General features: G+C 44.7%; 2 protein-coding genes across 2 annotated transcripts; both read left to right on the top strand.

Annotated features, from left to right (window-relative positions):
• Nucleotides 1-2229: 2229 nt before the first annotated feature.
• lrrc8a (leucine rich repeat containing 8 VRAC subunit A) lies at nucleotides 2230-12394 on the top strand. The gene is made up of 4 exons (XM_002935506.4): nucleotides 2230-2334; nucleotides 3953-4040; nucleotides 7985-10145; nucleotides 12067-12394. Exons 3-4 carry the CDS (start codon nucleotides 7992-7994, stop codon nucleotides 12340-12342), a joined length of 2430 nt encoding a protein of 809 aa, XP_002935552.1. The 5' UTR covers nucleotides 2230-2334; nucleotides 3953-4040; nucleotides 7985-7991; the 3' UTR covers nucleotides 12343-12394.
• A 6800-nt stretch (nucleotides 12395-19194) lies between these two features.
• Nucleotides 19195-26435, top strand: phyhd1 (phytanoyl-CoA dioxygenase domain containing 1). Its single transcript, NM_001114066.1, is given in 11 exon segments — nucleotides 19195-19242; nucleotides 21001-21159; nucleotides 21459-21534; nucleotides 22439-22486; nucleotides 22581-22636; nucleotides 22723-22785; nucleotides 22893-22914; nucleotides 23681-23809; nucleotides 24067-24183; nucleotides 25324-25450; nucleotides 26202-26435. Coding segments are annotated over 11 exon segments (876 nt in total). The 5' UTR covers nucleotides 19195-19209; the 3' UTR covers nucleotides 26248-26435.
• The last annotated feature ends 490 nt before the right edge of the window (nucleotides 26436-26925 follow it).

The following is a 26925-nucleotide window of genomic DNA, read 5'->3' as shown; positions in this document are numbered from 1 at the left end:
ATACAACATTCCTGATTAGTCAAATCCCAGAGAGCAGCAATGGCCTACAGATTTCAGACTCTACCTATGTATTCATGAGGGGTTTTATTTCTTTAGATTATTGACCATATGTAGGATTTGACGGTAAATACACAAAAAGAGGTGTATAGGTTTACTACCCTGTAGGAACCAGTGGGAATTTACTGCTGATTGGTTGCCATTGGATACTGTGAATAAAATGACTTTATGAATCCCACTGGACTGCTATGAGCTGCCTCCAAGGTATATATTAGGGAGAGGGGGAGCCAATAAAGATCAGTTCTCTCATGTCCCTCCTGTATCTGTGTCTCTTCAAGTCATGCCAAGGGCACAGTGCAGCCATCTGTACAGGACTAGGGGCCTGTCAAATTTACTACTCACACTGTTACAGAGGCCCCAAACATTCCCTTTGTATGGGGCCCCACAGGGCCACTATCAGGAATCACAAAGTCCCACACAACTATCAGTTAGCAGTGCCCTCCCAACTCACCAACTGGTTTCCTGTGCCCCTGGGAGGAAACCCCAATGGAAAAAATGACACACACACATGAATAAACCCATGATCTGCCCCAGACAGGTCTCATTATGCCAAAACCCCATCTGTGATCTACCCAACTGCCCCTTCAGCATGTGCACTGTTTATAGGTCCAGTTCTAGAGAGTTGTGGTGGCAAATCCAAAGGCGATTCTGGCCCCTGTGCAGGGCTGTTTTAAGGCCTTGGTGGACCCTGGGCAAAGATCCAATTGGTGGGCCCCTTTTATCTTGCTGCATAGCAATATCTTTGACCATGCCCACTTTTAGGCCACATCCCTAAACACCACCCCCATTTTACCAAAAGATAACCCAGACGTGCCAGTATAATCGCTGTAGAAATGGCCAAGGAGTATTCCATTAACTCCACACATACCAGTTAAATCATAATTATTTAGCTTTTTGTTCAACAGCTCTCCAGTGTAAAATTTTAAGAGCTCTCTGGTTGCTACGGTCCAAATAACCCTATAAAACAGCCAGTGGTTTCAGTGAGAGACTGGAATAAGAGTAGGAGAGACCAGAATAGAAAGATTGGTAATATAAAATACAGATAACAAAAATACTGTAACCTCTCGGAGCAATTGTTTATGGGCTGCCTGGGGTAATTTCTGTGACCCCCATTGGAAAGCTGGGTCAGGCAATTGAACTATTTTAAATAATTAGGGGTGCACTGAATCCACTATTTTGGGATTCTGTTCTGTCAGGCATTTCGTTTTGGCAAAATCAAAAACCTGCTGAAAAAGACTGTCGCTCTGCAACCACATCCACACATTAATCATTTATTACTGCTCAGAGATGTGGGCTTGCGATGGCCATAATTTAGATAATAAGGGAAAAGCAGGGTTGGACTGGGGGGTGCAGGGCCCACCATGGCTTCTGCCTCAGGGGCCCCTGCACCCCCTAATGTCCAGTTTGTGGCCTTCACACACCTCCAGCCGAAGGGCTGCTCTATTAAAATGGGCAAATGGGCAATTTTCCCATAGCTCACCCAGAGCCATTTCATCTGCCACAAAACATCTTACACAACTGACAGACTCCTCAGTTTCCCAGGATTCCATTCAGTCATAAACTTAGCACCTTTTATAACATATGGGGGTTTATATATTGTCTACAGATCTGTAGCCCAGTGTGAATAAAAAAAAACCTTTAAGCCATTAATTCATAATAATATTAACATGTCCCCAAGGATTAATTATTAACTTTATCCTAAACTTAGGAACGCTCAGAGTTCTAATATGGAACAGTTGTTCCGCAATGTTAGTATCCTCAAGAAATTTAGTAACTAATTTAATCCCCTTATTATGTGGAATGGAGAAATACAGGGATTTGACGTTCCATTGTAACCCATCTATATATATTTGACCAGGAAAGAGGTTTAAGGATATGTAATAGATGTCCAATATGCCTTAAGTAAGAGTCTAATTTGACCACTAAGGGCTGTAAGAATGTGTCAACCCAATCGGAAGTATAACAATGGGGAAATAATATCAACTTAAACCTTTCCACCACAAATACATCTCTATACCGCCCATTCATATAACGAGAAATAATTATACCAATCGCAGGATCTCTATTTGGAAAGAATATCTGCCCACAACCAAGATGGCGGCATTGACTTTGATCGGGAGCTGTGAGGCCACGCCCCCCAGGGGGCAGGATACCGACTCCTAATGACGCCCATCTTTTAGGCAGGCCAGATCCCGAATTGAAGCGTAATTTCCGGGGTGGGGCCTTGAACTGGTGCATTGGAGTGTGAAGCTGAGGGACAGAGTGGGACTGGGTGAGGTAAGTACCCGGGCACGGATGTGAGTGTCATGGGATAACAAAGCGGCGAGTTACTTTTACGTGTAGTGCGTGGGTGTTCGTGGGAATCTGGGAGGGGGTCAGTGGGGCAAAAGAAAGGCTTTTACCCCGAGGATAGAGTTCTCTCCTAATGGGTGATTCCCTTTGTCCCACTGGGTGGGGTACACCCATACTGTATATACACGCGTATAGCTCTCCTAATGTCTGCAACTTATCTCTCATGCTTGTAGTTTACCACATCTGGGGACCCTAGGGTAAAGGGTAACTACACCCAAGAACTATTTTGTTCTTTAATGAAAGGAACAGGGGGTGTTTTATGTTTGTATGAAGTTCATGTCTGTCTCTGTATCCATGTGTGCATATTTGTTGTCTTTCTGAACTAATGTATTTAGGTGTATGTATATCAGTCTGACCGCTTCCCCCATCTCTATTTGCCTAGCTTTGTCCCTTTAGTATTTAGCAATCAGATTGTAGCTCTTTGGGGCATATTTTGCCCTGGGGCTGTTTAGATATATAAGTGCCAGTGCTCAATGCTGTAACTTGAAGTTATTGGAGCCCCACAGCAAAATCATTTTTAGGGCCCCCTTAAACTTGCAAAGTAGAGTCATTGTATGGCTGGATCATTAGTAAAGGATTTGGTATGTTCAGTAGTTTGAGTCCAGCATTGGGTGGAAGGGTTGCAGGCAAAAACAGGGCTCATTACTCTAATGCACAGGTGTTTTTTTTGTTGGACCATGCCAAGTTAGTTTGGGGCTAATTCCCAGCACATTGGCAATCCCATCCTTGTGTAGTGCCAATAGTTTGTCCCTTTGTCCATCTGTGTATTCACTGGAGCAACAGTTTGTTTACATCTCCACATGGGGGCACCCTCAAGTGGCTGTTAGTGCCATAGGATCAGCAATGGACTGGTGATCTCTGGGGCCACTGGCAAAGCGTACATCTAGAACCCCCACAATAGGCTGCTGCTACCACTGCTGCACATGTCAGGGCCACTTCCTCCAGCAGTGACTGGTGGCAGGGAAGGACTGTGGGACTATCTAGGGCCCTGCAGGACTGGGGTCCAGTGGGATTTTTCCTAGGATTCTAGTGAATCTAGTCCATCTGTCTAATTGGTCATGGTTCCTTTTGGTACTGGCTGGAGGCCACTTGACTAGTAAGGCCCATGCCAGCCTCACTCTGGGCTCACAGGCCTAGAGTATAACCTCCATATTGTAATATTTGCCCATTATTTAAGGGTTCTGTTATCTTTAGTACTGAGCAGGGTTAATCTGTCCTGGGAACTACAAATCCCAGCATGCTGGGCTAGGTGAATGTGTCACATAGTAGTTCCAAAAACCCACAATAGAAATCAGTATTCCTGTGGGGATGCCACAAGTAGAATCCTTTCACCCGAGTCCCATTGGTAAAGAGCCCTCAGCAGTCGGAACTCGCTGTGCTGGGAAATGTTTTGCTTTGTGCTGTGTGTAATTTGTAGAGGCGAGTTATTTCAGTGCTGGCATGTCACACTGGCAGTTATTCATGTGCAAGAATGTTAATCACAGAGACGGAGTTCATACGTGGAATAGTGAATGTGGCTCATTGATATGTGCTTTTGTTTCAGGTGAATGCGCTCCCATGGAGCAGTGGATCTACGCATATTGGGGTATCTCTTATACATTCCACCTGTGGCGCAGATAGCACAGCTAGAGGTAAGTGTGTGTGGTTATGGTGGGCTCTGTCCCTTTAAACCTAAGCCTTTTCCCAGCTGTTGCACAACTGCAACTCCCAGTGGGCTGAGTTTCCTGTAAAGCTGTGCTGGGATTGCAGATGCTGGGAATTTTCAGTGGGTGGCTACTTGCCCTTCCAACATCCTTTTGTCGCAGGGAAGGTCTTTGCCGGTGCTTTTCTTGGACAGTGTGTTTCTGAGCAAGCGTGCGTACTCTCTCTGATGAATCAGCATAAACAGGCACCCTCCCTGCTGCCTTATGGCTGTCATTTGTGCTTGGCACCATCACAGAGGCACCTTTAACTGGGCCATAGCACTGTCAGCAGTCTAAGGAGCCTGACAACAGTGATAGAGAGTCTGTGTGGGGTCAGCCCTTCAGGGGTTAATTGTATGGCTAATGTCACACAGGACTTTTCTCAGTCATGGCACACTGCTTGGTGGATCCAGTACAGTGATATATGTTATGCTAGTTCCTTCTGTGCAGGTATCAACTCTTATAACTATGCTTTGATTAACTTCTAATAGTCACTTCTTTGCATTGTATTATATACTGAGCTGCCATACTGCTTGCCAGGAACTTTCCACACAGGAGTCTGACCATTGGCATTTGATCAGTGGAAGTTCTTGGCAAGCAGCAAGTATGTCTTTTTGTTGTGATGCAGCAAGTATGTCTTTTTGTTGTGATGGTGAATCTTCTGTGTATACAATATGACATGTCCTGTCTATTGATTGGGGGGAAAAAGACAAGAGGCCTATTGATAAAGCTTATTATCCTGTGACTCTGTGCCAGCACGGCAGTGTGCAGGGGGCATGGCTACAGTAGGAGTGTGCCTGTAATGTTGTGGGGGAAGGAGGGGGCATGTTTGTTTAAGACTTCTTTATATTCCCTTTCTCTCCTCCTCCCTCCTGCACAAGGTCGCTCTAATTTGGCATTTCCTTAGGCATTAAAGCAACAGTAATACCAAAAAATGAAAACACATCAAAGTAATAAAATAGTATGTACTGTGCCCTGCACTGGTTTATAGAAACTGCAGGTTAATAGAAGCTGCTGTGTCGCCAGAGGGGGGTAGCTATTTCAATTGAAATAGGGCTCAATGGCACAAGTTACATAGGAAATAACGGATAAGCTCTGTAGAGTACAATGGAGTTTTACAGAGCTTATCTGCTATGGAACCTGTGCAGGGCAGCAGTACTTTATATTTCATTTACTTTAAAACAATTATATTTTTTTGGTGTTACTGGTTCCTGTTCCTTTAACCATTCGCTTGCCCCATTGAGTAGCTGAATTCTGCCCAATACCAGCTCTTGCAGGAGTCGCATTTGGCCAAACTTAGTGGGGAAGTAAATGATGGATTTGGAGCAACCTCTCCCCTTTTATTGTGCTTCCCCCTTAGGGTGAAGACACACGGAGCTACTAGTAGCAGCTACTTGTCACAGCTACAAAAACAGACTGCTGATCATTTACATCAGTATTTACATCAGAATTTTACACCATTTTTCAGTAAATGATCACCATTGTCTGTTTTTGTAGCTGTCTCTACATGTGTTTTAGCAGAAACAATTCTCAGTATTGTCTATGGCAGGGTATTTTTTGGCATTTAGTAGCTGCTACTAAGTAGCTCCGTGTGTCTTCACCCTTATACTTAAAACAAAAATGAATAGATGTTGCCTGAGGTTTTGGTGCTGCAGGGATTTACTGGGTTAAGACGTCGCTATGGTTCTTGTTGACACTGTATTGTTCACCTTATGGAAAAATACACTTATTTATGGTATGTTCCACTGCATCCAAAGAGTCTCCCAAGTCTGAAGCAGCAAATAGTAGTGTGTTCCTTCTTATGTCTGCTCCCACACAACTGTATCTAAAGATATGCTTTCTGCACTCAAATAGCTATACCCTTATACTGTACTAAGGGAAACATTATGACACCTCCCTCCCATATGTATAAATACAAATATACTGAGAAGGAATGTCCTGGGCACACAATAAGCTGTACCCTCATCCTGTACTGTACTAAGGGAAACAGTATGGCGCCTCCCACCCATATGTATAAATACAAATATACAGAGAAGGAATGTTCTGGCCACATAGTTAGCGGTACTCTCATATAAGTACATGTTTATGCTTGTAGAGATGTATCTGTTTGTAGTTTATTTTTCCCTTGTCAGGATACAGAGCAAGCAAATATTTACTATTTGCACCATTAGCATTTCCCTGTGTGTATCCCAGCTTGTTTACGTGCCTGCTGAATGTGTTGTTTCTTGGCCCTGAGCCAACAGCCTGCTCCTGCTCTGCTTTGCTCCTGCTGATTTATCCTTCTATGGCAACTGTTTAACTGAGCACCTAGCACGCTGCAATAAAAATCCGCCTGCAGGCATACCACCCACAGGCATGTCGCCCTCCCTGACACCATCCCTTCCCTAATACTTCTACAGCCATTTAAAGTGGATGTAAACCCAAAAATAACACAAAAGGAACGGCCTTGGGCGCCGTATCTTTTGTCTTGTAAATTTAATTGCTATTGAAAGCATTATCTGTTCTGCTGTTTATATTCTCTGCCCTGGGGGCTACCTGTGAAGTATCAGGCAAGCTTGACCTTCGCTACATTGTTTCAAGAAACAGAACCAGCAGTGCATAAACACTGCTTGCAATAGCAATTACTGTATAAATAAGCATCAGCCACCGTACCATGTTACTAGGGATGTGCCCTGGAGGGCTGATGTGAACATTGGCATGCTCTGTTGTTGCAGTGACCAAAATAACTATAAAGCCCCACCCCGCTGACTAAGGATATTAAAGGTTCAATTGTGATTGAGACTATGAACTTGATGGTCCGGTTATAGCGTTGTCAGCCAGGGTAGGCAGAGCCTGATGATAGAAGTGTCTGAGCACTGACTGTCTTGCCTCGGGTAACCCCATGACCTAGTGTACAATTTTATCATCAGAACCTGTTAGGCGCTGTACCCTGGCTATTCCCTAAACTGATTGGTCAGGCTCAGGTATGGGATCAGAAGAATCCTTGTCTTTAACGTCCATTCCCACTCAATGCCAGCTGCCATTCACTTCAGTGGGTACTGCTTGGCATTGCTCACAACAACCTCCCCCCTCTCAAAAAAAAATGTTGAATTTCCAGGCCATTGCAGGTTTCCACTCATATGAATGTCAGGGTTATCAAGGGTATTCCAGCCGACAGAGGAACATTACGTGTGCCATAGGCCTAAGCGCACAATCTCTTAGTGAGGCCAGTCTCCATATACTTAAATATGTTGCATTTTCTATCTGCAGATCCTATGTACTAATCCATCAGACTAGGGGTTACAGACTAGCGGAGAGCAGTTTATAAATCAGTTATTAATGAGAGCCAGCAGCTGTTATTGCCGCTGTCCATGGCCGGCCATTATTAAAGGTCACCTTCATTTATGTCTCCTAATGGAATGATTCAGCTCCCTGCTGTGTGTGGGCAGAGAGGATCTCCTCCCTGCCCTGCTGCTTCTGTGCTATAGGGCCTGGCTCACTATGTTGTGTTGTGGTGAAGGGCAGCTGGGACTTGTTAACTACAGGGAAAGTATTCAGTTACCCAAACATGTACCCCATTGTGGTTAATACACTTAGTAGCTGTACGGTTTAAGCTTTTCCGTGATGTGTCACTCCTAGGAATGCACTCTGATTGTGGCAGTAAATATGGGTTTCCCTGAGTGACATACATTCTGTCGCCCACCCCCACCTGTGCAACAGATCAATTTCTTTCTTCCCTTACACTGCTTTCCCATGTTTGAGGGGGGGGGGGGTCACCAGCTCTCTATAGCTCTCAGCTATCAAGCTGGTAGCTAACTTCCTTTCCCTTCTATTTACAACCATGCTTGGAAGCCATGCCCTTTTTCTGTATGTTTTTCCCCTGAGTGACACCTGTTCTGTTTCCTTGTTTCTAGGTGAGCCATGATTCCGGTAACAGAGTTGCGGTACTTTGCTGACACCCAGCCGGCTTACCGTATCCTCAAACCATGGTGGGACGTCTTCACGGACTACATCTCCATCGTCATGCTTATGATAGCAGTGTTCGGGGGCACCCTGCAGGTCACGCAGGACAAGATGATCTGTCTTCCGTGCAAGTGGGTCACTCATGACTCCTGCAATGATTCCTACCGGGCCTGGAATGTGCCAGAGACAGATCTCTATACAAATTCTACCCTGTCACCTCCACTTGCACCAGGACCCACAGGTATTAAATATGACCTGGATAGGCATCAGTACAACTATGTGGATGCAGTGTGCTACGAGAACCGCTTGCACTGGTTTGCCAAGTACTTTCCCTACCTTGTCCTGCTGCACACGTTGATCTTCCTGGCCTGCAGCAACTTCTGGTTCAAGTTCCCCCGTACAAGCTCAAAACTTGAGCATTTCGTCTCCATCTTGCTTAAATGCTTTGATTCTCCCTGGACCACCCGGGCCCTCTCAGAGACAGTCGTTGAAGAGAGTGACCCAAAGCCCACCGGAGGAAAGATGAATGGCTCAGTAGACAAAAAGTCCTCCACTGCAAGCGAAGATGTGGAAGCAACAGTGCCTATGCTCCAGAGGAGCAAGTCAAGGGTCGAGCAGGGGATTGTGGACAGGTCAGAGACGGGTGTGCTGGACAAAAAGGAAGGAGAGCAAGCCAAAGCACTGTTTGAAAAGGTGAAAAAGTTCAGGACTCACGTGGAGGAAGGGGATATTGTGTACCGGCTGTACATGCGTCAGACTATCATCAAAGTCATTAAGTTCATCATTATTTTGTGCTACACTGTGTACTACGTTAGCAGCATTAAATTCGACGTGGACTGCAAGGTGGACATAGAGAGCCTGACTGGGTACCGGATGTACCGATGTGCCCACCCGCTGGCTACTCTCTTCAAGATCCTGGCATCTTTCTACATCAGCCTGGTGGGTTTCTACGGCCTAGTCTGTGTTTACACTCTCTGGTGGATGCTGAGACGTTCTTTAAAGAAGTATTCCTTTGAGTCCATCAGGGAGGAGAGCAGCTACAGCGACATCCCCGATGTCAAGAACGACTTTGCTTTCATGCTGCACCTCATAGACCAGTACGATCCTCTCTACTCCAAGCGTTTTGCTGTGTTCTTGTCGGAGGTCAGCGAGAACAAACTTCGCCAGCTTAATCTCAATCACGAGTGGACCCTCGACAAACTGCGGCAGAGGATCACAAAGAATTCTCAGGAGAAACTGGAGCTGCATCTTTTCATGCTCAGCGGGATACCTGACACGGTCTTCGACTTGGTAGAGCTGGAAGTGCTAAAACTCGAGTTAATACCAGATGTCACTATCCCTCCAAGTATTGCCCAGCTCACTGGCCTGAAAGAGCTATGGCTGTACCACACAGCAGCTAAAATTGAAGCTCCGGCTCTTGCCTTCCTGCGGGAGAACCTTAAGTCACTACACATCAAGTTCACGGACATCAAGGAGATCCCCTTGTGGATATACAGCCTTAAGAACCTGGAGGAACTCCACCTGACTGGCAACTTGAGCGCAGAAAACAACCGGTACATTGTTATCGATGGCCTCCGGGAGCTGAAGAGGCTCAAAGTTCTGAGATTGAAGAGCAACCTTACTAAGCTGCCTCAGGTGGTGACAGACGTCGGGGTCCACTTGCAGAAGCTGTCCGTCAACAATGAGGGAACAAAGCTGATGGTTCTCAACAGTCTTAAAAAGATGGTCAACCTGACTGAACTGGAGCTGGTGCGCTGTGACTTAGAGAGAATTCCTCACTCTATCTTCAGCCTTCACAACCTGCAAGAGATTGACTTGAAGGACAACAATTTAAAGACCATTGAAGAGATCATAAGCTTCCAGCACCTGCACCGGCTCACATGCCTGAAGTTATGGTACAATCACATAGCCTATATACCCATTCAGATCGGCAATCTGGCTAGCCTTGAACGGCTCTACCTGAACCGCAACAAGATAGAGAAAATCCCCACCCAGCTCTTCCTGTGCCGCAAGCTTCGGCATCTAGACCTGAGCCACAATTCCCTCAGCAGCATCCCGCCAGAAATTGGCCACCTGCAGAGCCTGCAGTACCTTGCTGTAACCGCCAACCATGTAAGTAGTTAATGTGCTCCAGCGCTGCTTTCCAGTGTTTTATAGCTTAAAAAAAAATCTTGCAGCCAATCACATTACGTGGTCGTCCTACAGGCTGTGTATTCTTATGGTGGTCATAAGGCCTGACCCGCATAATATTTTACTAACTCGCCCACAGGGCAAAATATAGCATAATGGCCACCTTTCTATTGTTGTGCAAACCACCCCAACATCCAGAAACCAAGAAGTGAGAAGAAGCTGTAGAGATGTGGATTCTCTTTGCTTTCTTTCTCCTGACCAATGGAAATTTTCCCTTAGACCAATAATCTTGCAACCTTGGTGGATTGAGGACACGGATCTGAGGGGCCCCAGGACTTGGCCATACATATCTCCATGGTCGGGCAGTATAGTCAAAATTGGCCACATTGCCTGACCAGATCTCAAAATGCAATTTCCCATGACCACTTTCTCCTAAATGGGATCACCTGTAAGTTTATGACTGGTGTCCCACCCCTTTAAATTCTGTATTGTTATTATACAGCCTAGATAAACCCAATGCTCAGTTGTAGCTCACGTGAGCAGGGTGTTGTGTTTGCCATTAGTGTAAGTGACATATAAATGTTAATACCGCTTCTCACACATACAATAGCACGTGAATCAGTCAGGATCACACTCCATTTCTCTTAACTTATTTAGAATTGCCAGTTAAGAATGCAATGTTCACGGCTTATAAATCCCAGTGTAGCAAAGGGGTATTAATAATTGATTTGTTCTGCTGAGTGTGTCTGTGCTGTGTGTTTGTGTTGCCCTGGGATAGACCGGAAAAGCTTACAGGTGATCCCATTTTAGACAGGAAAAGCTTCCCTGCAGCTCTGGTTAGTAGGAAGGAGCTTTTAGCTTGAGGTCGGTGCAGCAATGAAACCACTGGAGAATACAGAATGTTGGGCCTCGGACTGTACTTGGGCGTTGAGTCACTGCATACACACGGGCCTGTGTGCCAAAGTGAGATAAGAAGGCAACACAAACCTCCTTCACCATAACACTGACACACATAACACTGACTGACAGGGCGGTTTGCAACCACATAGCTGCTGAAATTTCAAACTGGAGAGCTGCTGAAAAAAACAATTTTAAAACCATAAAAAAATGAAGACCAATTGCAGAGTGTCTCAAAATATCCCTATCTACACCACACTTAAAAGGATAATGACACTTCCACATTTAGCATAAACCTGTCATTATCCCGTTAATGAACCCTCTGGCTGCCTCCCTGCAGATCTCCTGCGTGCCACTGCATGAATCCGCTTTTGAGACCTGTATTTCTGACTTAAGCTGGCCATACATGGGCAGATCTGCTCGCTTGGCGATGTCACCAAGCGAGCGGATCTTCACCCAGTATCCCCACCTATGGGTGGGTGATATCGGGAAGGCATGCAGGCGAATTAGATCGTTTGGCTCTGGGGCCAAACGATCGAATTCTACACGCGGCAATGGGGCAGTCAGTTAAGGGACTGCATCAACGAGCTGATGCGGTCCCCGATCCGACTGGATTTTCTAACCTGGCCAATCGATATCTGGCCAATTTCAGGCCAGATATCGGTCGGCCAGGCCCCTCGGTTCTGCCCCTACACGGCCCGATAATCGGTCCGTGTATGGGGACGTTAAGCCACTTTCCCAGTGTCTCTGTGGTTGATGTTGCACTTTGGGGTCAGGTTATGTAAACAATGATTCTCCCCCCCCCCCCAAGCCAGGCATTAGCTTCTAAGACTTTGGGGGAAAGACCTAGATGGATTCATACTGGTGATCTGGGGGGAGACAGGGGGACATAATTCAAATATGTATCCATAAATAACTTGTGGTGTCTTCTGTAATAAATGATAAAAGATACAGACCCATATATATGACCCTTATCCCACCCTGTCGTTTTCCTCTTTTCCTGCAGATTGAAAACCTGCCGGCCGAGCTGTTCCTGTGCAAGAAGCTCCGTACGCTCAACTTGGGTAACAACGTTTTGCAGTCTCTGCCTTCCCGAGTGGGTGAGCTCACCAACCTATCCCAGGTGGAGCTTCGGGGTAACCGCTTAGAGTACCTGCCGGTGGAGCTGGGTGACTGTCACCTTCTGAAGCGCAGCGGCCTTGTAGTAGAAGAAGACTTGTTCAACACTCTTCCCCTGGACGTTAAAGAGAAGCTTAGCCGGTCAGAAAAGGAGCAGGTGTGAAAGCGAGACATGGTGAGGGCGTCTGCACTGACAAACAAACAAAAGGGAAACAACTATTATATAGAGCCTACAATTTATCACTGTGGGTATCTCCAGCATGGAAGGAGCTTGTGTACACACCTCGCATGTAGCAGCCCTGTAGGCCCTGCTTCAGCCAGGGGGACATTGTATTACATGGAAATGTTTCCAGCACTACCAGGGGGACCTGTTCTACTGACAATTGAACAAACAGAATGTTACCATTGGTTCTTTCCAGGCCATTACCAAGCCCCCAGGGTGTGTGTTTATGGACGACCCTTGCAGGACAGGAAGGTCCCCTCCTGTTCCTGTTTGTACTCCGGGGGATGCACAGTCAGCTCCTCACTGGGCAGATAGTCTTACCCTATGCTATTCAAACCTCCTTGGCTTCCTTGTGAAGCTGTTTTTGGCAGGGGCCCGGGGGCTCCTGTGTACCTTGTGTCAATATTGCAGGCTGTGTGTGCTGCTCTCCATTTGTTACAGACAACCTCAATTTCCTGTCGTTTTGCATGCAATGTAAGAGGGGTGTCCCAAGCTGCTGAGTGGGGGGGGGTGCTTCCCCTGGAACGACAGTGTAGCATTCCTATCTGTACTGCAGAACTAAGGAAGGTGCCAAAACTGGGGTTAATAGAATCTGTGACCCATGCCTTTAAAGGAACAGTAACACCAAAAAATGAAAGCTGTGTGTTTGCTTCAGAAACACTACTATACTTTATATAAACAATGCTGCTGTGTAAGGGGTAAAGACACACAGAGCTACTAGTAAAAGCTACTTGTCACGGCTACAACAATAGACAATGCTGATCATTTACTGATAATGGTCTCTGTGTGTTTTACCAATGGCAATTCTCAGTGTTGTCTATGGCAGGGTATTTTCTGGCTTTTAGTAGCTGTGACAAGTAGCTGCTACTAAGTAGCTCCAAACAGGTTCTCTCCCTTGTATGAGATTGATTGCCATTCAGCACCTGTGTTTTTAAATCAGTCACCTTTAAGTGTAACTTTAGTATGTTATAGAATGTGCTATTCCTAGCATTTTTGCTATTGGTCTTTATTATATAGTTTTTGAAAACTGGAAAAGGGGAAGACAAATGGGGGTCACTGACCCCTCCAGCCAAACAGCTATGAGGCTACAATTTTATAGCTATGGTTACATTTGATTGTTTACATTCCTGTTCATTTCCCCTCCGATGCTTATGCCAGTCTGTTACTCAGACCACTGTCTGGTTGCTAGCAAAATAAGACCCTAGCAACCAGATGGCTACTGAAATACCAAACTAGAGAGCTCCTGAACAAAAAGCTAAATAACTGAATAGCCATAAAAATGTTTAAAATGAATATCAATTGCAAACTGTCTCAGAATATCACGGTCTACATCATACTAAAATGTAATCTAAAGGAACAGCACACAACAGGACTGTTTTTTTTTTTTTTTTCTCTTGGTAGTGCATTGTCTGTGCAACAGTAGATAAGGGGTGCTAGATAAGAGCAGTGTGGCCCTGCCCTCTAGTCACATACAGTACCCTGTAGCAAGAGGCTGGATAAAGCCAAGGCCTAACTTGTTTGCTATGAACAGAAATTAATTTGTTTTCTTGCTCTCAATCTCAAGTCACTTTTTACATTTTAACCCACATAAAACACACTGGGGCTTATTGATAAACTCTAAGCAACCAATCACTGGTTAGATTTTTCCAGCCAGCTGCAGGTTGAACACTAAAAGCACTAAAATTTGTGTTCTGAAGGGCTCATTGAACAAATAGGGCCGCTCCTCAACTGCACCATGCAGACTCCCTGAATAGGGTTGTCACCTCACCCCTTTAATACCAGCTGCATATTAAAGAAACAGTAACGCCAAAAAATAAAAATGTTTTAAAGTAATCAAAATATAATGTACAGTTGCCCTGCACTGATAAAAGTTATGTGTTTGCTTCAGAAAGACTACTATAGTAAATATAAATACCCTGCTGTGTAGCCCTGGGGGCAGCCATTCGAACTGAAAAAAGGAGAAAAGGCACAGGTTACATAGCAGATAAAAGTAGAATACAATGGGAATCTATTCAACTTCTGGCTGCCCCCATGGATACACAGTAGGGTGTTTATATAAACTATAGTTGGGTTTCTGAAGAAAAAACACAACTTTTACCAGTGCAGGGCAATAGTACGTCATATTAATTACTTTGATACACTTTCATTTTTTGGTGTTACTGGTTTTAAATTCACGTCCCGCATGGCTAATTAGCAATTAATATAGATGTATGGCTGCACATAAATCAGTTCGGTCTGCGGAATGCAGCCATAATTGCTAATTAGCCATGCAGGATATGGATTTCAGGGTGAAGAGACATGGCGCTACTTTGTAGCAGCTACTTGTCCGGCTACTAAATGCCAGAAAATCCCCTGCCATAGACAATACTGAGAATAGCCTCTGCTAAAACACATGTAGAGACAATTATCAGTAAATGATCAGCATTGTCTATTTTTGTAGTAGCCATGATAAGTAGCTGCTACAGAGTAGCTCTGTGTGTCTTTATCCTAATATGTGGCCAGTATTAAAGGGGTGAGGTGGCAACCCTATGTGTAAATGGCCCTAAAGCCAAAAGGCACAGCAGGGTGGGCAGCCGCAATGTCTGATTGCATCACCTCTGGTCCCTTCCATGGATTTCTGACCAGCAGCTGGCACACAAAGTCAGGACCCAATCAACTTCCGGTGCATATTCTCCTCTTCAGTGCTCAGCATTATAGATTGGATGTGACATAGCCAGACAGTACAACTGCTGACCCCACTTTGGAGAAGCAGAGCAGTCTTTGGGAACCTGGTGCGGTTGGGGAAGGCATTCAGTGAAGTAGTCCTATGTTATAAACACTTTACTTCTCCTTTAATCTCCATTTAATTGGGTGACTTAAGCATTGCATTTGGTTTCATAGAAGATCTCTCTTTTGTTACACTGACACCGTGGCCCTTCACTGGCACCAATCGGCGGCAAGGATAGTTTGATGTGTCAGGAGGGTGCAAGCAGATCATTGTTTACAGTAAACCAGAAGAGGACTAAAGCCATTTTCTCTGTAATAGGATCATAAGGGGATTCAGTTTATTATGGATATTGTCTTAAATACTTACTGCTTGTGTTCTGGTTACAACCAGTTGCAAGTCACATGACTAACAGGAAGTAGGTTCTGCTGCACAAGCAGAAAACCAAACTGGGTGAAAAAAATTGTAACTTTTTTTTTTTTTTTTAATTAAAGCATTAGACTTCACTACATTACTGTATGGCATGCAAGCATAGCTTCCCCTTAACCCTTTGTGTGTTGCCAGTTGGCCGACTGAAAATGCAGTATAGACAGCATCAGGGCTACGGGGGTATTGTAGCTTCTGCATTAGTTGGCACCGAAAGGGTTAACATAGTTAACATAACATTCTGACTTTGTAGATTTGGTCTCAAAATCCTTTTGGCTCCCCTTAAATGTTACATGATCATAGCGGTCACTCTCCTATATATTCAGGGATTTTCCATTGACACTCCTTTCACCCCCAGCTGGCCTTTAGGCTTGGCCATACCACTCCATTGTGTTTTGCCCCATCCATATAATTTGGGAATGGCTGCCTTAAAGGAACAGTATACTTTTATTGCACAGACTTCATGTAATTAACCCCAGATTGTGGAATAAGCAACCTCATGTACATAAGCTGCAGAGCTACAACTCCCAGAAAGCTCTTGGCAATTGGAGCCAGGGGTGAGTTATAGCTCTGTAAAGCTGACTGCTGCAGCATGCCAATTCAGTGTCTGCGCTTTCCTGCCATTCTTGAGTCTGTCGTTCTATACAGATGGGCATAGGGAAGCTCGTCTTAATGTAAACAGCCATTATTGGGATGCCTGCTGTATGCCTAGGGTATGTTGTCTCTTTAAGGCAGGAGAAAAAAAAATTTAATTGATGCCCCCTATTAAGCCAAGTGCTTGGGTAACATTTGTTCTTCTAAAATGCACCTTATTCAACAACAAGGCATAGAGACAGGGTATTGGGCTTCTTGCAGCCCTTGACTCCATTAACCAATCAGCCAGAGCATGATTCCTTTAGGGAGTGCCTGCAGTGCCCTATCTTTGGCTGTAGGTGGCAGTGCTTATCCTTATAACACTAACCTCAATTCACTATACTCCAGCCCTGCTAATGAGCAGATTTGCCTTTCAATGTTACATAAGTTTTCCTGCCCGCTTTGGGATCAGCTCACACTCCTTTGCACACACATTTCACTTTTAACTTGTCCTTTAATATATTTTAGAGTTTTAGTAATGTAGTTTTTTTTTTTTTTAATTTATAACACTTTTTTTAATATGGTTTCCATGGTGATGTTCTGCATTAATGAATGTGCCTATTTTAACAGGTGTCTGAAAAAATTCAGACAGACATAATGATATTGGCGCATAATGATATTTGTCTTCCATGCTCTATAGGCGGTGATCGTCTCTTAGGGCAACCGCGCATGTGTGTCTGTGTAAGGGGGGGACGGGTGCACTGACTGTGTAGCACCGCTCTGCCTGTATCAGGTGATGCTTATAATCCCGCTGCAGTTAGTGTTTGACCCCACCCTACATGGAGGCACTGCCCGACCCCCTCTGTGTTTTTAGGTAGATACAGAGATATATATATATGAGAGAATGTCTTAAAGGCAAACTGTACATCACCTCCTGCAATTTCCTTTCTTACATATTTGGAATAAAACCCACTTGGTGTCAAAGCAGATGTTGATTTACTCTTTAAATGAAACCAATACTCTGTGTATGTGCTGTGTGTTCATGGGACTGTGTGGTGGCCATATTGCTTTTTGTGATCAAGGCATTTTCTGCAGGTGACAGGGCTACTTTATTTATTGCAAATGGGGCAGGCCACCTATCCAAGGCAGAGGCGCCATCACGTTGTAGCATGCTATGGTGCTACCCCCTCCTTTTGGTGCCAAATATCAGACCACCCTGTTTCATTTCCCTTACTGTTCACATGTAGATTCCACTGTTTACTCGTACGGGTTATTTAATAAAGGACGTTACATTTAGCCAGTAACCTGTAGTAGCCAATCAGCAGGTAGCATTTACTGCCCATTGGGCTACGTCTCAATATCAGGTGAAGGTTGTCATGGCTTTTCCCCACAATGCTTTGTTTTTTTCCCCCTATAGGCTTTTACTGTACCTGTGCCTGCCATGTATGTCCCATCCCCAAGGGTAATAAGGAGAGGAGAGGGCCCCAGTTAAAGATCAGGCACACACTATAGATGTCAGGCCACCTGCAGCCAAATCAAAATTTCCATAAGCCAAAAAGCTATTGTTAGGTAAAGCCTGCCCCCTGCTGGCTAAGATGTATAAAGGGAATAGTCCCGATGATTACAGAAGAAGGGGGATTTTGGTGACATACATGTGGCCAGCGTTGCCCTTTAACTCCCTATACAAGCTGCTTTGAGGGATCCATGAAGATATCTATGGAGGGATTTGACCAGTCACAAGGTCTGTTGCAGTCACTTAGTGACAGTGACACAATTATAGGAATAGTACCCAGTGCATGTATTTCCCTCCTACTGTTTGCAGCTGGCATGATGCCCTGTATGGCCCTGTATGACCCTGTGACCACAGACAGGCAGAGAAAGGACCCTCATCCCCCTGTCACCCTTCTTACTATCTGCAATTATGCTGATGGATCCATTCACTTGCAGGCATGGGATGGAGTGGGTGTCCTGATAGTGGGGGGTGCAGAATGTGAAGTCACACCACTGGCTGTTCCTTTTGGTGGGAAGCGACATTTTTTTTTTTTTTTTTAGGGGAAAGAAGCAGAACCAGTGAGTTATATGGGGGCTTCACAGATGGACACAGTTAGGTAGATCACTTTGGATAGTTGGGGGGGCACATTGTAGCCCTCCAAGCAGCTTCATGGGTTCACCATATGCTGTAACTTTAGACCCATGTTCATTGCTGACATTGCTTTGTATGTATTTACTTGTTTCTCATAGGAACTATTACAGCTTTTCTTTGTTAGTTGTTAAAGGGCAAGTAAAGCTAATAAATGCAGTGTTGTTTAATTAGGCTTTGGGTGTAGAGCTGTTGTGCATTTTTGTTATCAATAGCTGTGTCCCTCTAGTGTTACAGCCCTTGAATTTATGAATGTATAACTTTGCGCTAAGAGGATTTGCATCGCTGTACAATCTTACAATATACACAATTATACACAGGGAGGACAAGTGTTATAATAAACACAATAAATAAGTATAAATACACAGGGAGTAAGTGCCATGTGGTGTTAGATACAGTAGAAGGAGGACCCTTCCCCCTAGAGCTTACAATCTAAGTGCCCTCTACTCTCTTTACTGGTTCCACCAGCGGAAGGCAGGCTGGCTGGGGATGCTGGGAGCTGTAGTTCTGAAAAAGATATATTGCCTTAGTCATACTGAGCCTTACATTGTACTAGAAGTTAATTTTAAGGTAGGCAACCCCTTTTAAGGCACGTTCAGCGCAATGCTGAGCATTTGTTGCCTGCAGGAAGTCGCACTCACTGCTGGTGATGAAATGGACAAAAATACCTTTTGACTGCAGGGAGTAGGTAGTTTAATTTCCCACAATTCCCCATGTGCCATTGGCTTTAAGATAGGGAGAGCTCCGCCCCATTATTTCTATAAACATGACTCAGAGCATTGGAGACACCCATGAAGCTAAGCTTTCTCAGAGCTGGGAAAACTTGCAAAATCACATGGTCACATGATCAGAGTGGGAAGGCAGGGCCCCTTGGCCGATACAATCTGTGCTGATTCTGACTACGTACTGTAACCCACCCCTTCTTGGAGCTTTCCTATCTAGGATTCCAGGCTTTGCTGCACACATGGCGCCAGTGACTGATGAGCAGGTCCAGAGGGTGAGTGAGAGCTGCCAGGCTTCCCTGGGCACAGGGACCTAACTGGCATGGGAAAATACTTGTTTCTTGCCCTTTCTCCTTCCTGGCCCTCCTTTCAATACAGAAGCCACCCCCTACCATGCCTTTAACTGCTTATTGCCTTGGATTATCTCCTTCTGATTATACAGGGCAACTACCCACCTGCCATCAGCATGAGAATGATCTGGTCCAGCACTGCCAGCTTATTGCATGCTCTTTCCTAATGGGCTTAGAGTGAAAGATCTAAAGCCGGGAAGGGGGGGGGGGGTGATGGGTCATTATCTGCCTCCAGCATCTCATGAAATATTGTAGTGAAAGTCATTTCTCCAGATCTTTTACTAACCTGGCCTCTGCTATATTGTTTCAGGAGTCAGAACCAACAGTGCAAAGCATATAAATACTGCTTTAAACAGCAATTTCATTCAGAAGTATATTTAAAAACACCACACGTGTAATTAATAAATAGTGGGGCAGGTTGTTCCTGGACAGGGAGAACCAATTACACCTGTTTAGCAGGTAGTTGTTACACTGACAGTTACCATAGATGAGATGCACTGATATATAAACACCACTGATATTAAACACCAGGTGTCCAAGCAATCGTTCCTGCCTTACAGACACTGCTACTTAGTAAACTTTGTGTTTGCTTCTGTTATTTATTTCCTAAACTTTCAACCCTCACCCTGGATTTGGGACCGGCGGGTGGAACCATGTGCAATCATTTACCTAAAGTGCAGAAATCGGCAATTTCAAAACCTTTTAAAGGGGAACTTTACCTAAAACTTTCTGCCTAGTGAAATTCTTCTGTCAAGGTAAATGCGGTTGAAAGCAGTGCTTGCTTCTTTCATCTGGTTATGACTCTTGAAACAATGTAGCAACAATTCTGCTTAGAATTATATTTACTTTGGGTGGAAGACCCCTTCACAGAGAAATGATAGAAATATATTTGCAGATGAGCGGGAAGCTGATCTCAGTTCCCTTTACCCCTTTTTCTGACAGTGATTTTGCCAGAGTGGTTTTGCTATGGGATAGGCAATTCATTTTTCCTGTACCACTTTCCTTGCTGACAGTGTAGTGCCTCCCTATTTGGCAGGAAAAGTGTTAACGGGGTTCCTATATCCCATTTTATCTTCCATGTATTGGAAATAGTAGGGAACCAGGTCAGTGTAGACATTAACCAATAAAAAAGCAGAAAGTCTATGGTGTCACACACACAAATGTGTAACTGCCACACTGCTTGCTTCTTTCAGGCTGCAGTGTGCGTTTGTGGCCTCACACTGCTTTCCCTAAAACACGCCATAAAAAGGTGCCATAGAGAACAATGCGATATAAATATAACAAAAATAGCCATAATCCAGCAGCGCCCCCTGCAGGAACAGGGAAGGCGAACAACTTGGCATGAATAACATAAGCAGCTGGTTGGGGGGTTTATGCTGGGATGGCATATTTAAGCCCCTTAGCAGAGCCAAGTAATTTTGCTGCTCAAGGAAGGGTGCCCCCTGCCTGCTTGCACCCATGACAACCAAAACCCCCACTGTACCATTGCTGCTACCATTGCAACCTCCCTCTTTCAGCTGTCATTCACTTGCTTCCTTTGGTCTGTCTGTCTGCCCCCTACATCATTTAGAAATGTGCCCCCCCCACCTTACCTACACCCTAGGCATGTACCTACCCTGCCTTCCCCTAATGCCTGAATCACAAAGTGGTCTGACTCCAAATGAATGGCGCTTCTCTGTGCAGTATCACAGGGATGGGTACCTGGTACTGGAGGGGGTGTTTAGCCCCCAGGAGTGTGAGCTGATGAAGCAGGAGATTGAAAAGATCCTGGGGGGAATGGATGTGCCATCCCACTGCCGCACAGAGTTCATCACTCAGCAGGAAGACCAGCTCCGTGCCCAGGTGGGACATGTCTTTATAATAAGGTCGTATTTACCTGGTGAATGTATTGCCTGGCAGCCTCTGTATAGGCCATTCCCTTGTCCCTATCTTGCCTTGTTTCATTGCAATGAGTTTGTCTTCTTCAGTGCCTAGTGCTACTGTACCACTGACCATATACAGCAGCTCCATGCAATGTACGTTCTGACTTTACTTACCCTTTGATTTACGGTATATATCAAGACAATAAAACTGCATGTAATATAGGTTTCACTTTATTTGCAATAGCTTGGTAGTTACCATTTTAACGCTTTTCCTCATAGGGCAGTGCTGATTATTTTATGACTAGCGGAGACAAGATACGTTTTTTCTTTGAAAAGGGGGTGTTTGATGAGAAGGGTAAGTAATCTCTAACCTTGTGAGGAAAATGATAAGGCACCTCCCTTTCATACATATAAATACTAATATATAGACAAGGAATGTTCTGGGCACACAATAAGCTGTACCTTCATACTGTACTGTCTAAGGGAAACACTATGGCACCTCCCTCCCATATGTATAAATACAAATATACAGAGAAGGAATGTCTAGGCACACAAAAAGCTGTACCCTCATACTGTACTGTCTAAGGGAAACACTATGGCATCTCTCTCCCATATGTATAAATATAAATATACAGAGAAGGAATGTTCTAGGCACACAATAAGCTATAGCCCCCCCCCCGCCCCCCCCCCCCCCCCCCCCCCATACTGTACTGTCTATGGGAAACAATATGGCACCTCCCTCCCATATGTATAAATACAAATATACAGAGAAGGAATGTTCTGGGCACACAATAAGCTGTATCCGCTGTACTGTACTGTCTAAGGGAAACACTATGGCACCTCCCTCCCATATGTATAAATACAAATATACAGAGAAGGAATGTCTAGGCACACAAAAAGCTGTACCCTCATACTGTACTGTCTAAGGGAAACACTATGGCACCTCCCTCCCATATGTATAAATACAAATATACAGAGAAGGAATGTTCTAGGCACACAATAAGCTATAGCCCCCCCCAATACTGTACTGTCTATGGGAAACAATATGGCACCTCCCTCCCATATGTATAAATACAAATATACAGAGAAGGAATGTTCTGGGCACACAATAAGCTGTACCCTCATACTGTACTGTCTAAGGGAAACAATATGGCACCTTCCCACTAATATGTAAAAATAACACAATAGGGAACATAGATGAAGCTATGTAATCATTGGTTGAACATTAAAGGAATTCAATGTATTTTTCCATTAATCAGGACATTTCCTGGTGCCAAGGGAGAAGTCAGTGAATAAGATTGGGCACGGTAAGTGTGCCATGTGCGCTCTGACCCATTCATGGTATCTGTAGTACAACACTGAGAACTGTGGGTTATGTGTATCCCATTCCTTCTCTCCAAGCTTTGCACGCTCACAGTCCTGTCTTCAAAGAGGTGACCCACAAGGCCCAAGTACAGGTGAGTAGTGGGTCAGGACCAGAACGTGTATTGTTCTAAATGAAAAAAAAACCCACTGTCTCTGAGCTCTCTGTCTCTTTCTCTAGGAGACAGGAAGGCGGCTGGGCCTTATGAAACCAGTCATTGTGCAGAGCATGTACATATTCAAGGTAAGTCTTGCAATTTATCCTCCAGTCTTCTATTTATCCTCCAGTCTTGCATTCAGTCTCATGCCTGGTTGCTAGGGTAGCGTCTCACAGTTTGTTTTGCTTTACAGCAACCTGGAATTGGAGGAGAAGGTAAGAGCCTCTGGGGCTCAATTTGTTGGGCATGTCCAGGTGAATGGTTTAATAATGTCCACCTTCCCATTGTCGATACTAATCATGGACATGTATAGGAAGATACTGAGGGGGCCCCTGACTGGGATGGGTATAGAGCCACAACAATGGCTTCTCAAACTAAAGGTGGCCATACACGCACCGATAATATCGTACAAAACCTCGTTTCGTACGATATTCGGTGCGTGTATGGTATGTCGGTGAGTCGGCCGATATCCGGTGCGTGTATGGTATGGCGGCGAGTTGGCCGATATCGCAGGAAACTGCTGATATCGGCCGACTCGCCGATCGGACCAGTTTGAAAATTTTGATTTACCTGACCAAAATCTCCCTTCAGCGCTGAATCGGCAGAAGGAGGTAGAAATCCTATTGTTTCTACCTCCTTACCTGCCGATTCAGCCCTGAATGGTGTGTGGCGGATCTGACGATGTTTCGTGCGATGGTCGCACGAAACATCGTCAGATCGCCACGTGTATGGCCAGCTTAAGGTCACACCCCACCCCCTGGAGACACTAATGCTGAGCATGCACAAGCAGATAGGACTGGACAGATTATTGGCCCAAAGCAATGGACTCTCTGGTATCTGGGCTCAGCCAGTTTGGCTGAAAATCTCAAAGATTGGTGGCCAAATAGGACAAATATGGGAATCTGAGTTTGTATTCCTATCTATTCCTTTACACTTTTTTAAAACCTACCCCACTATCTGTTCTGTCTGCATTACTATCAGTAACCCCACACCAAGATGCCACCTTCTTGCACACGGAACCACTCGGACGGATCATTGGATTCTGGATTGCTGTTCAAGATGCAACCGAAGAAAACGGCTGCCTGTGGTTTATTCCAGGATCCCACCGTGGTGAGCAGCTATTTTGTGGTCTTGCCCCCATCCAGGGAACAATATTCTAGACAGTGGGGTGGCATTTCTATTGAGCCAGAGCCCTTCAGCCTCTCCAAGACAAGATTTTGTACCAGCCATCATGTAACTTTAAAGCTTTAAATGACCCTGTAGCCTACTAGCACCCATATCCAATTCCAATCTCAATATATCATGCCAATTTTTTTACCTTGTGCCAATTGCCATCCTCACTATTACTCTGTTGCCTGTCTTGACAGCTGGTATCTCTCGGCGCATGGTTCGTACCCCACCAGGCACCTACCCACTCACCGAGTTTGTGGGAGAAGAGCCAAAATACGATGAAGATCAGTTTGTAGCTGCACCTGTTCCTAAAGGTCTGTCCATACAACAGATATTAATTTCTCAATGAGTTCAGGGTGAGGGTACTAGAGGACTTCCTAGTGAAGTGATGCCCAACTTTTTTTTTACTCATAGTAACATAGTTACATAACATACATAAAGTTGGGTTGAAAAAAAGACATACGTCCATCATGTTCAACCATAATGCCTATATATAACCTGCCTAACTACTAGTTGATCCAGAGGAAGGCAAAAAAAAACCATCTGAAGCCTCTCTCATTTGCCGCAGAGGGGAAAAAATTCCTTCCTTACTCCAAGATGGCAATCGGATGGCAATCGGACCAGTACAAGTTGATCTGGATCAACTTGTACTAAGAGCTATCTCCCATAACCCTGTATTCCCTCACTTGCTAAGAATCCATCCTGCCCCTTCAAAGTTATATAATGTATCAGCCAGTACGACTGATTCGGGGAGGGAATTCCACAACTTCACAGCTCTCACTGTAAAAAATCCTTTCCGAATATTTAAATGGAACCTCCCTTTTTCTAATCGGAGTGGGTGCCCTCGTGTCTGTTGGAAGGACCTACTGATAAATAAAACATTAGAAAAGGTATTATATGATCCCCTTATATATTTATACATAGTTATCATGTCACCTCTTAAGCGCCTCTTCTCCAGTGTAAACAGACCCAACTTGGCCAGTCTTTCTTCATAACTGAGACTTTCCATACCCTTTACCAGCTTAGTTGCCCTTCTCTGGACCCTCTCTAACTCAATAATGTCCCGTTTGAGCACTGGAGACCAAAACTGAACAGCATATTCTAGATGGGGCCTTACCAGTGCTCTGTAAAGGGGAAGAATAACACCCTCCTCCCATGAATCTTTACCCCTTTTAATACAGCTCAAAACCTTGTTTGCCCTTGCAGGTGCTGCCTGGCATTGCTTGCTACAGCCAAGTTTATTATCTACAAGGACTCCAAGGTCCTTCCCAATTATGGATTTGCCTAGTGCAATCCCATTAAGGGTATAAGTGGCTTGCATATTTTTACATTTATCCACATTAAATCTCATCTGCCACTTAGCCACCCAGATTGCCAGTTGGTCAAGATCAATACAAATCACAGCTAGGTATCTTGGAGTTTGACTCTGGGGTTTTGTCTTTGCTTATGAATAGGGAGCCTGGTTCTCATCCATGGAGAAGTTGTCCATAAAAGTGAATTGAACAGCTCTCCAAACTCCCGCCATGCCTACTCCTTCCACGTGATGGAATCGGAAGAATCCAGATGGAGCCCAGAAAACTGGTAAGGAGCTTGTTGGAGTAAGAGCTAAGATTTCTACTAACTGGCACATGTATCCACCTATTTGGGTTTGTAAGTCACCCAATACTTCTGTCGAATGAAAGCCTTATGGGGCTGGCGACGGCTTTCTCATCTCACGAGAAGCATGGCTTCTACTCTGTGATAAGCCCCCAGATTTCTAAAGGAGAGTCTTTTCTGTATTAAATGGTTGCTTATGATTGGTGAGGTCTAGTATGGCTATCATGAGTTAAACAACTGCCAGAATTAGTTTTGGGCTTAGCTGACCTTTAAATATTTACATCCAGAGGTGCCTAGAAAAGGCCAGATTCTAGGGGCCAATTACTACCTGCAGGGCAAGGCAGCCTTTTTGGGTGTCAGTAAATAACCCCTACTAGCTTCTGAGTGTGTATGGGCACAGATAACTGCCTACCCATTTGACAGGGTCTCTTGTTGGCTGAGGACTAAATTGGACCATAGCACTCATTCATGCTGACTGCTTTGGGCTGGACCCCTAAGTGATTGTTGAACCAAGGGCTGAATGACTCAATAAGCCCAATGTTGTCTATCACATCATTCGCTAACCGCAACTTCACATCCACTTGAAATCCATGAAAGAGGAAAAACTTTGTTGTCCTAGGCTTATGGTAGCTAGAAATCCCATCCACCTGTAATGCAAGTATTATTATAGGGACTAAGGGTAGTCAGTGGTGTCTGGCAGTCTATATGATGTGACCTTTTTTTTCTTCTTCTCCAGGCTCCAACCAACACCTGAGCTCCCATTCCCTTCCCTGTTCACATAGAACAGCAACGGAACATCATGATGCTTCTTCAGAACAGAACAAGACCTGCAGCTAAACCAGCAACAGACATCAGTGGGTTTTATAGAATGAAAGATATTCGTCAGATGGGGGTGATGCAAAATAAAAATGACTTACTTGTTTCATATTTTTAGAGAGATTTTAATAAATAAAAATCAACATGAGACTCATTTATCTGAATTCAATTACATGAATTTATCCAGTCTGCTGCTATCAGTGCTACTGGACTCATACATAGCAGCCCAAATTCTACCTCCTCAGTTGGACTCAAAAGAGTGGGCAGAGAGGGCAGCCTGGGTGCAGTAATTCCCAAACTACAGAGATTGCCACACCAGGGAGGCAAAATGCAGTTACTGGGACACAATTAAAATATGGATGGCAAGTGTTTATTTGTGCCCTGGGTACCCCTGGAACTATAGCAGGGTGACTCTTACCCCATTGTTTCTATATATCTGTAACCTTGTTATGAGATAAGGGGGCCCAGCCTGAAGGCCAGTTAGGGGGAGGAGATTTGGGGTGAGTGTTTATTTGTGCCCCTGGAACTATAGCAGGGTTACTGTTACCCCAATGTTTCTATATTTCTGCAATGGTTCAACATAGTGCCTATGTTAGTAAATCAGCCCCACTTATGCACTGCTGTGTCTATTTAATAATATTTTG

This window comes from Xenopus tropicalis, chromosome 8, assembly GCF_000004195.4.
Source record: "Xenopus tropicalis strain Nigerian chromosome 8, UCB_Xtro_10.0, whole genome shotgun sequence".
NCBI lineage: Eukaryota > Metazoa > Chordata > Amphibia > Anura > Pipidae > Xenopus > Xenopus tropicalis.
The sequence above is the reverse complement of the archived record's forward strand: the minus strand, read 5'-3'. Positions and strand labels throughout refer to the sequence as shown.

Bases quoted from the DNA above. Each gene is read 5' to 3' on its own strand.
- lrrc8a (XM_002935506.4), top strand. From the start codon at position 7,992: ATGATTCCGGTAACAGAGTTGCGGTACTTTGCTGACACCCAGCCGGCT. The intron at 10,146-12,066 runs GTAAGTAGTTAA...CTTTTCCTGCAG, and splicing joins TTGCTGTAACCGCCAACCAT to ATTGAAAACCTGCCGGCCGA.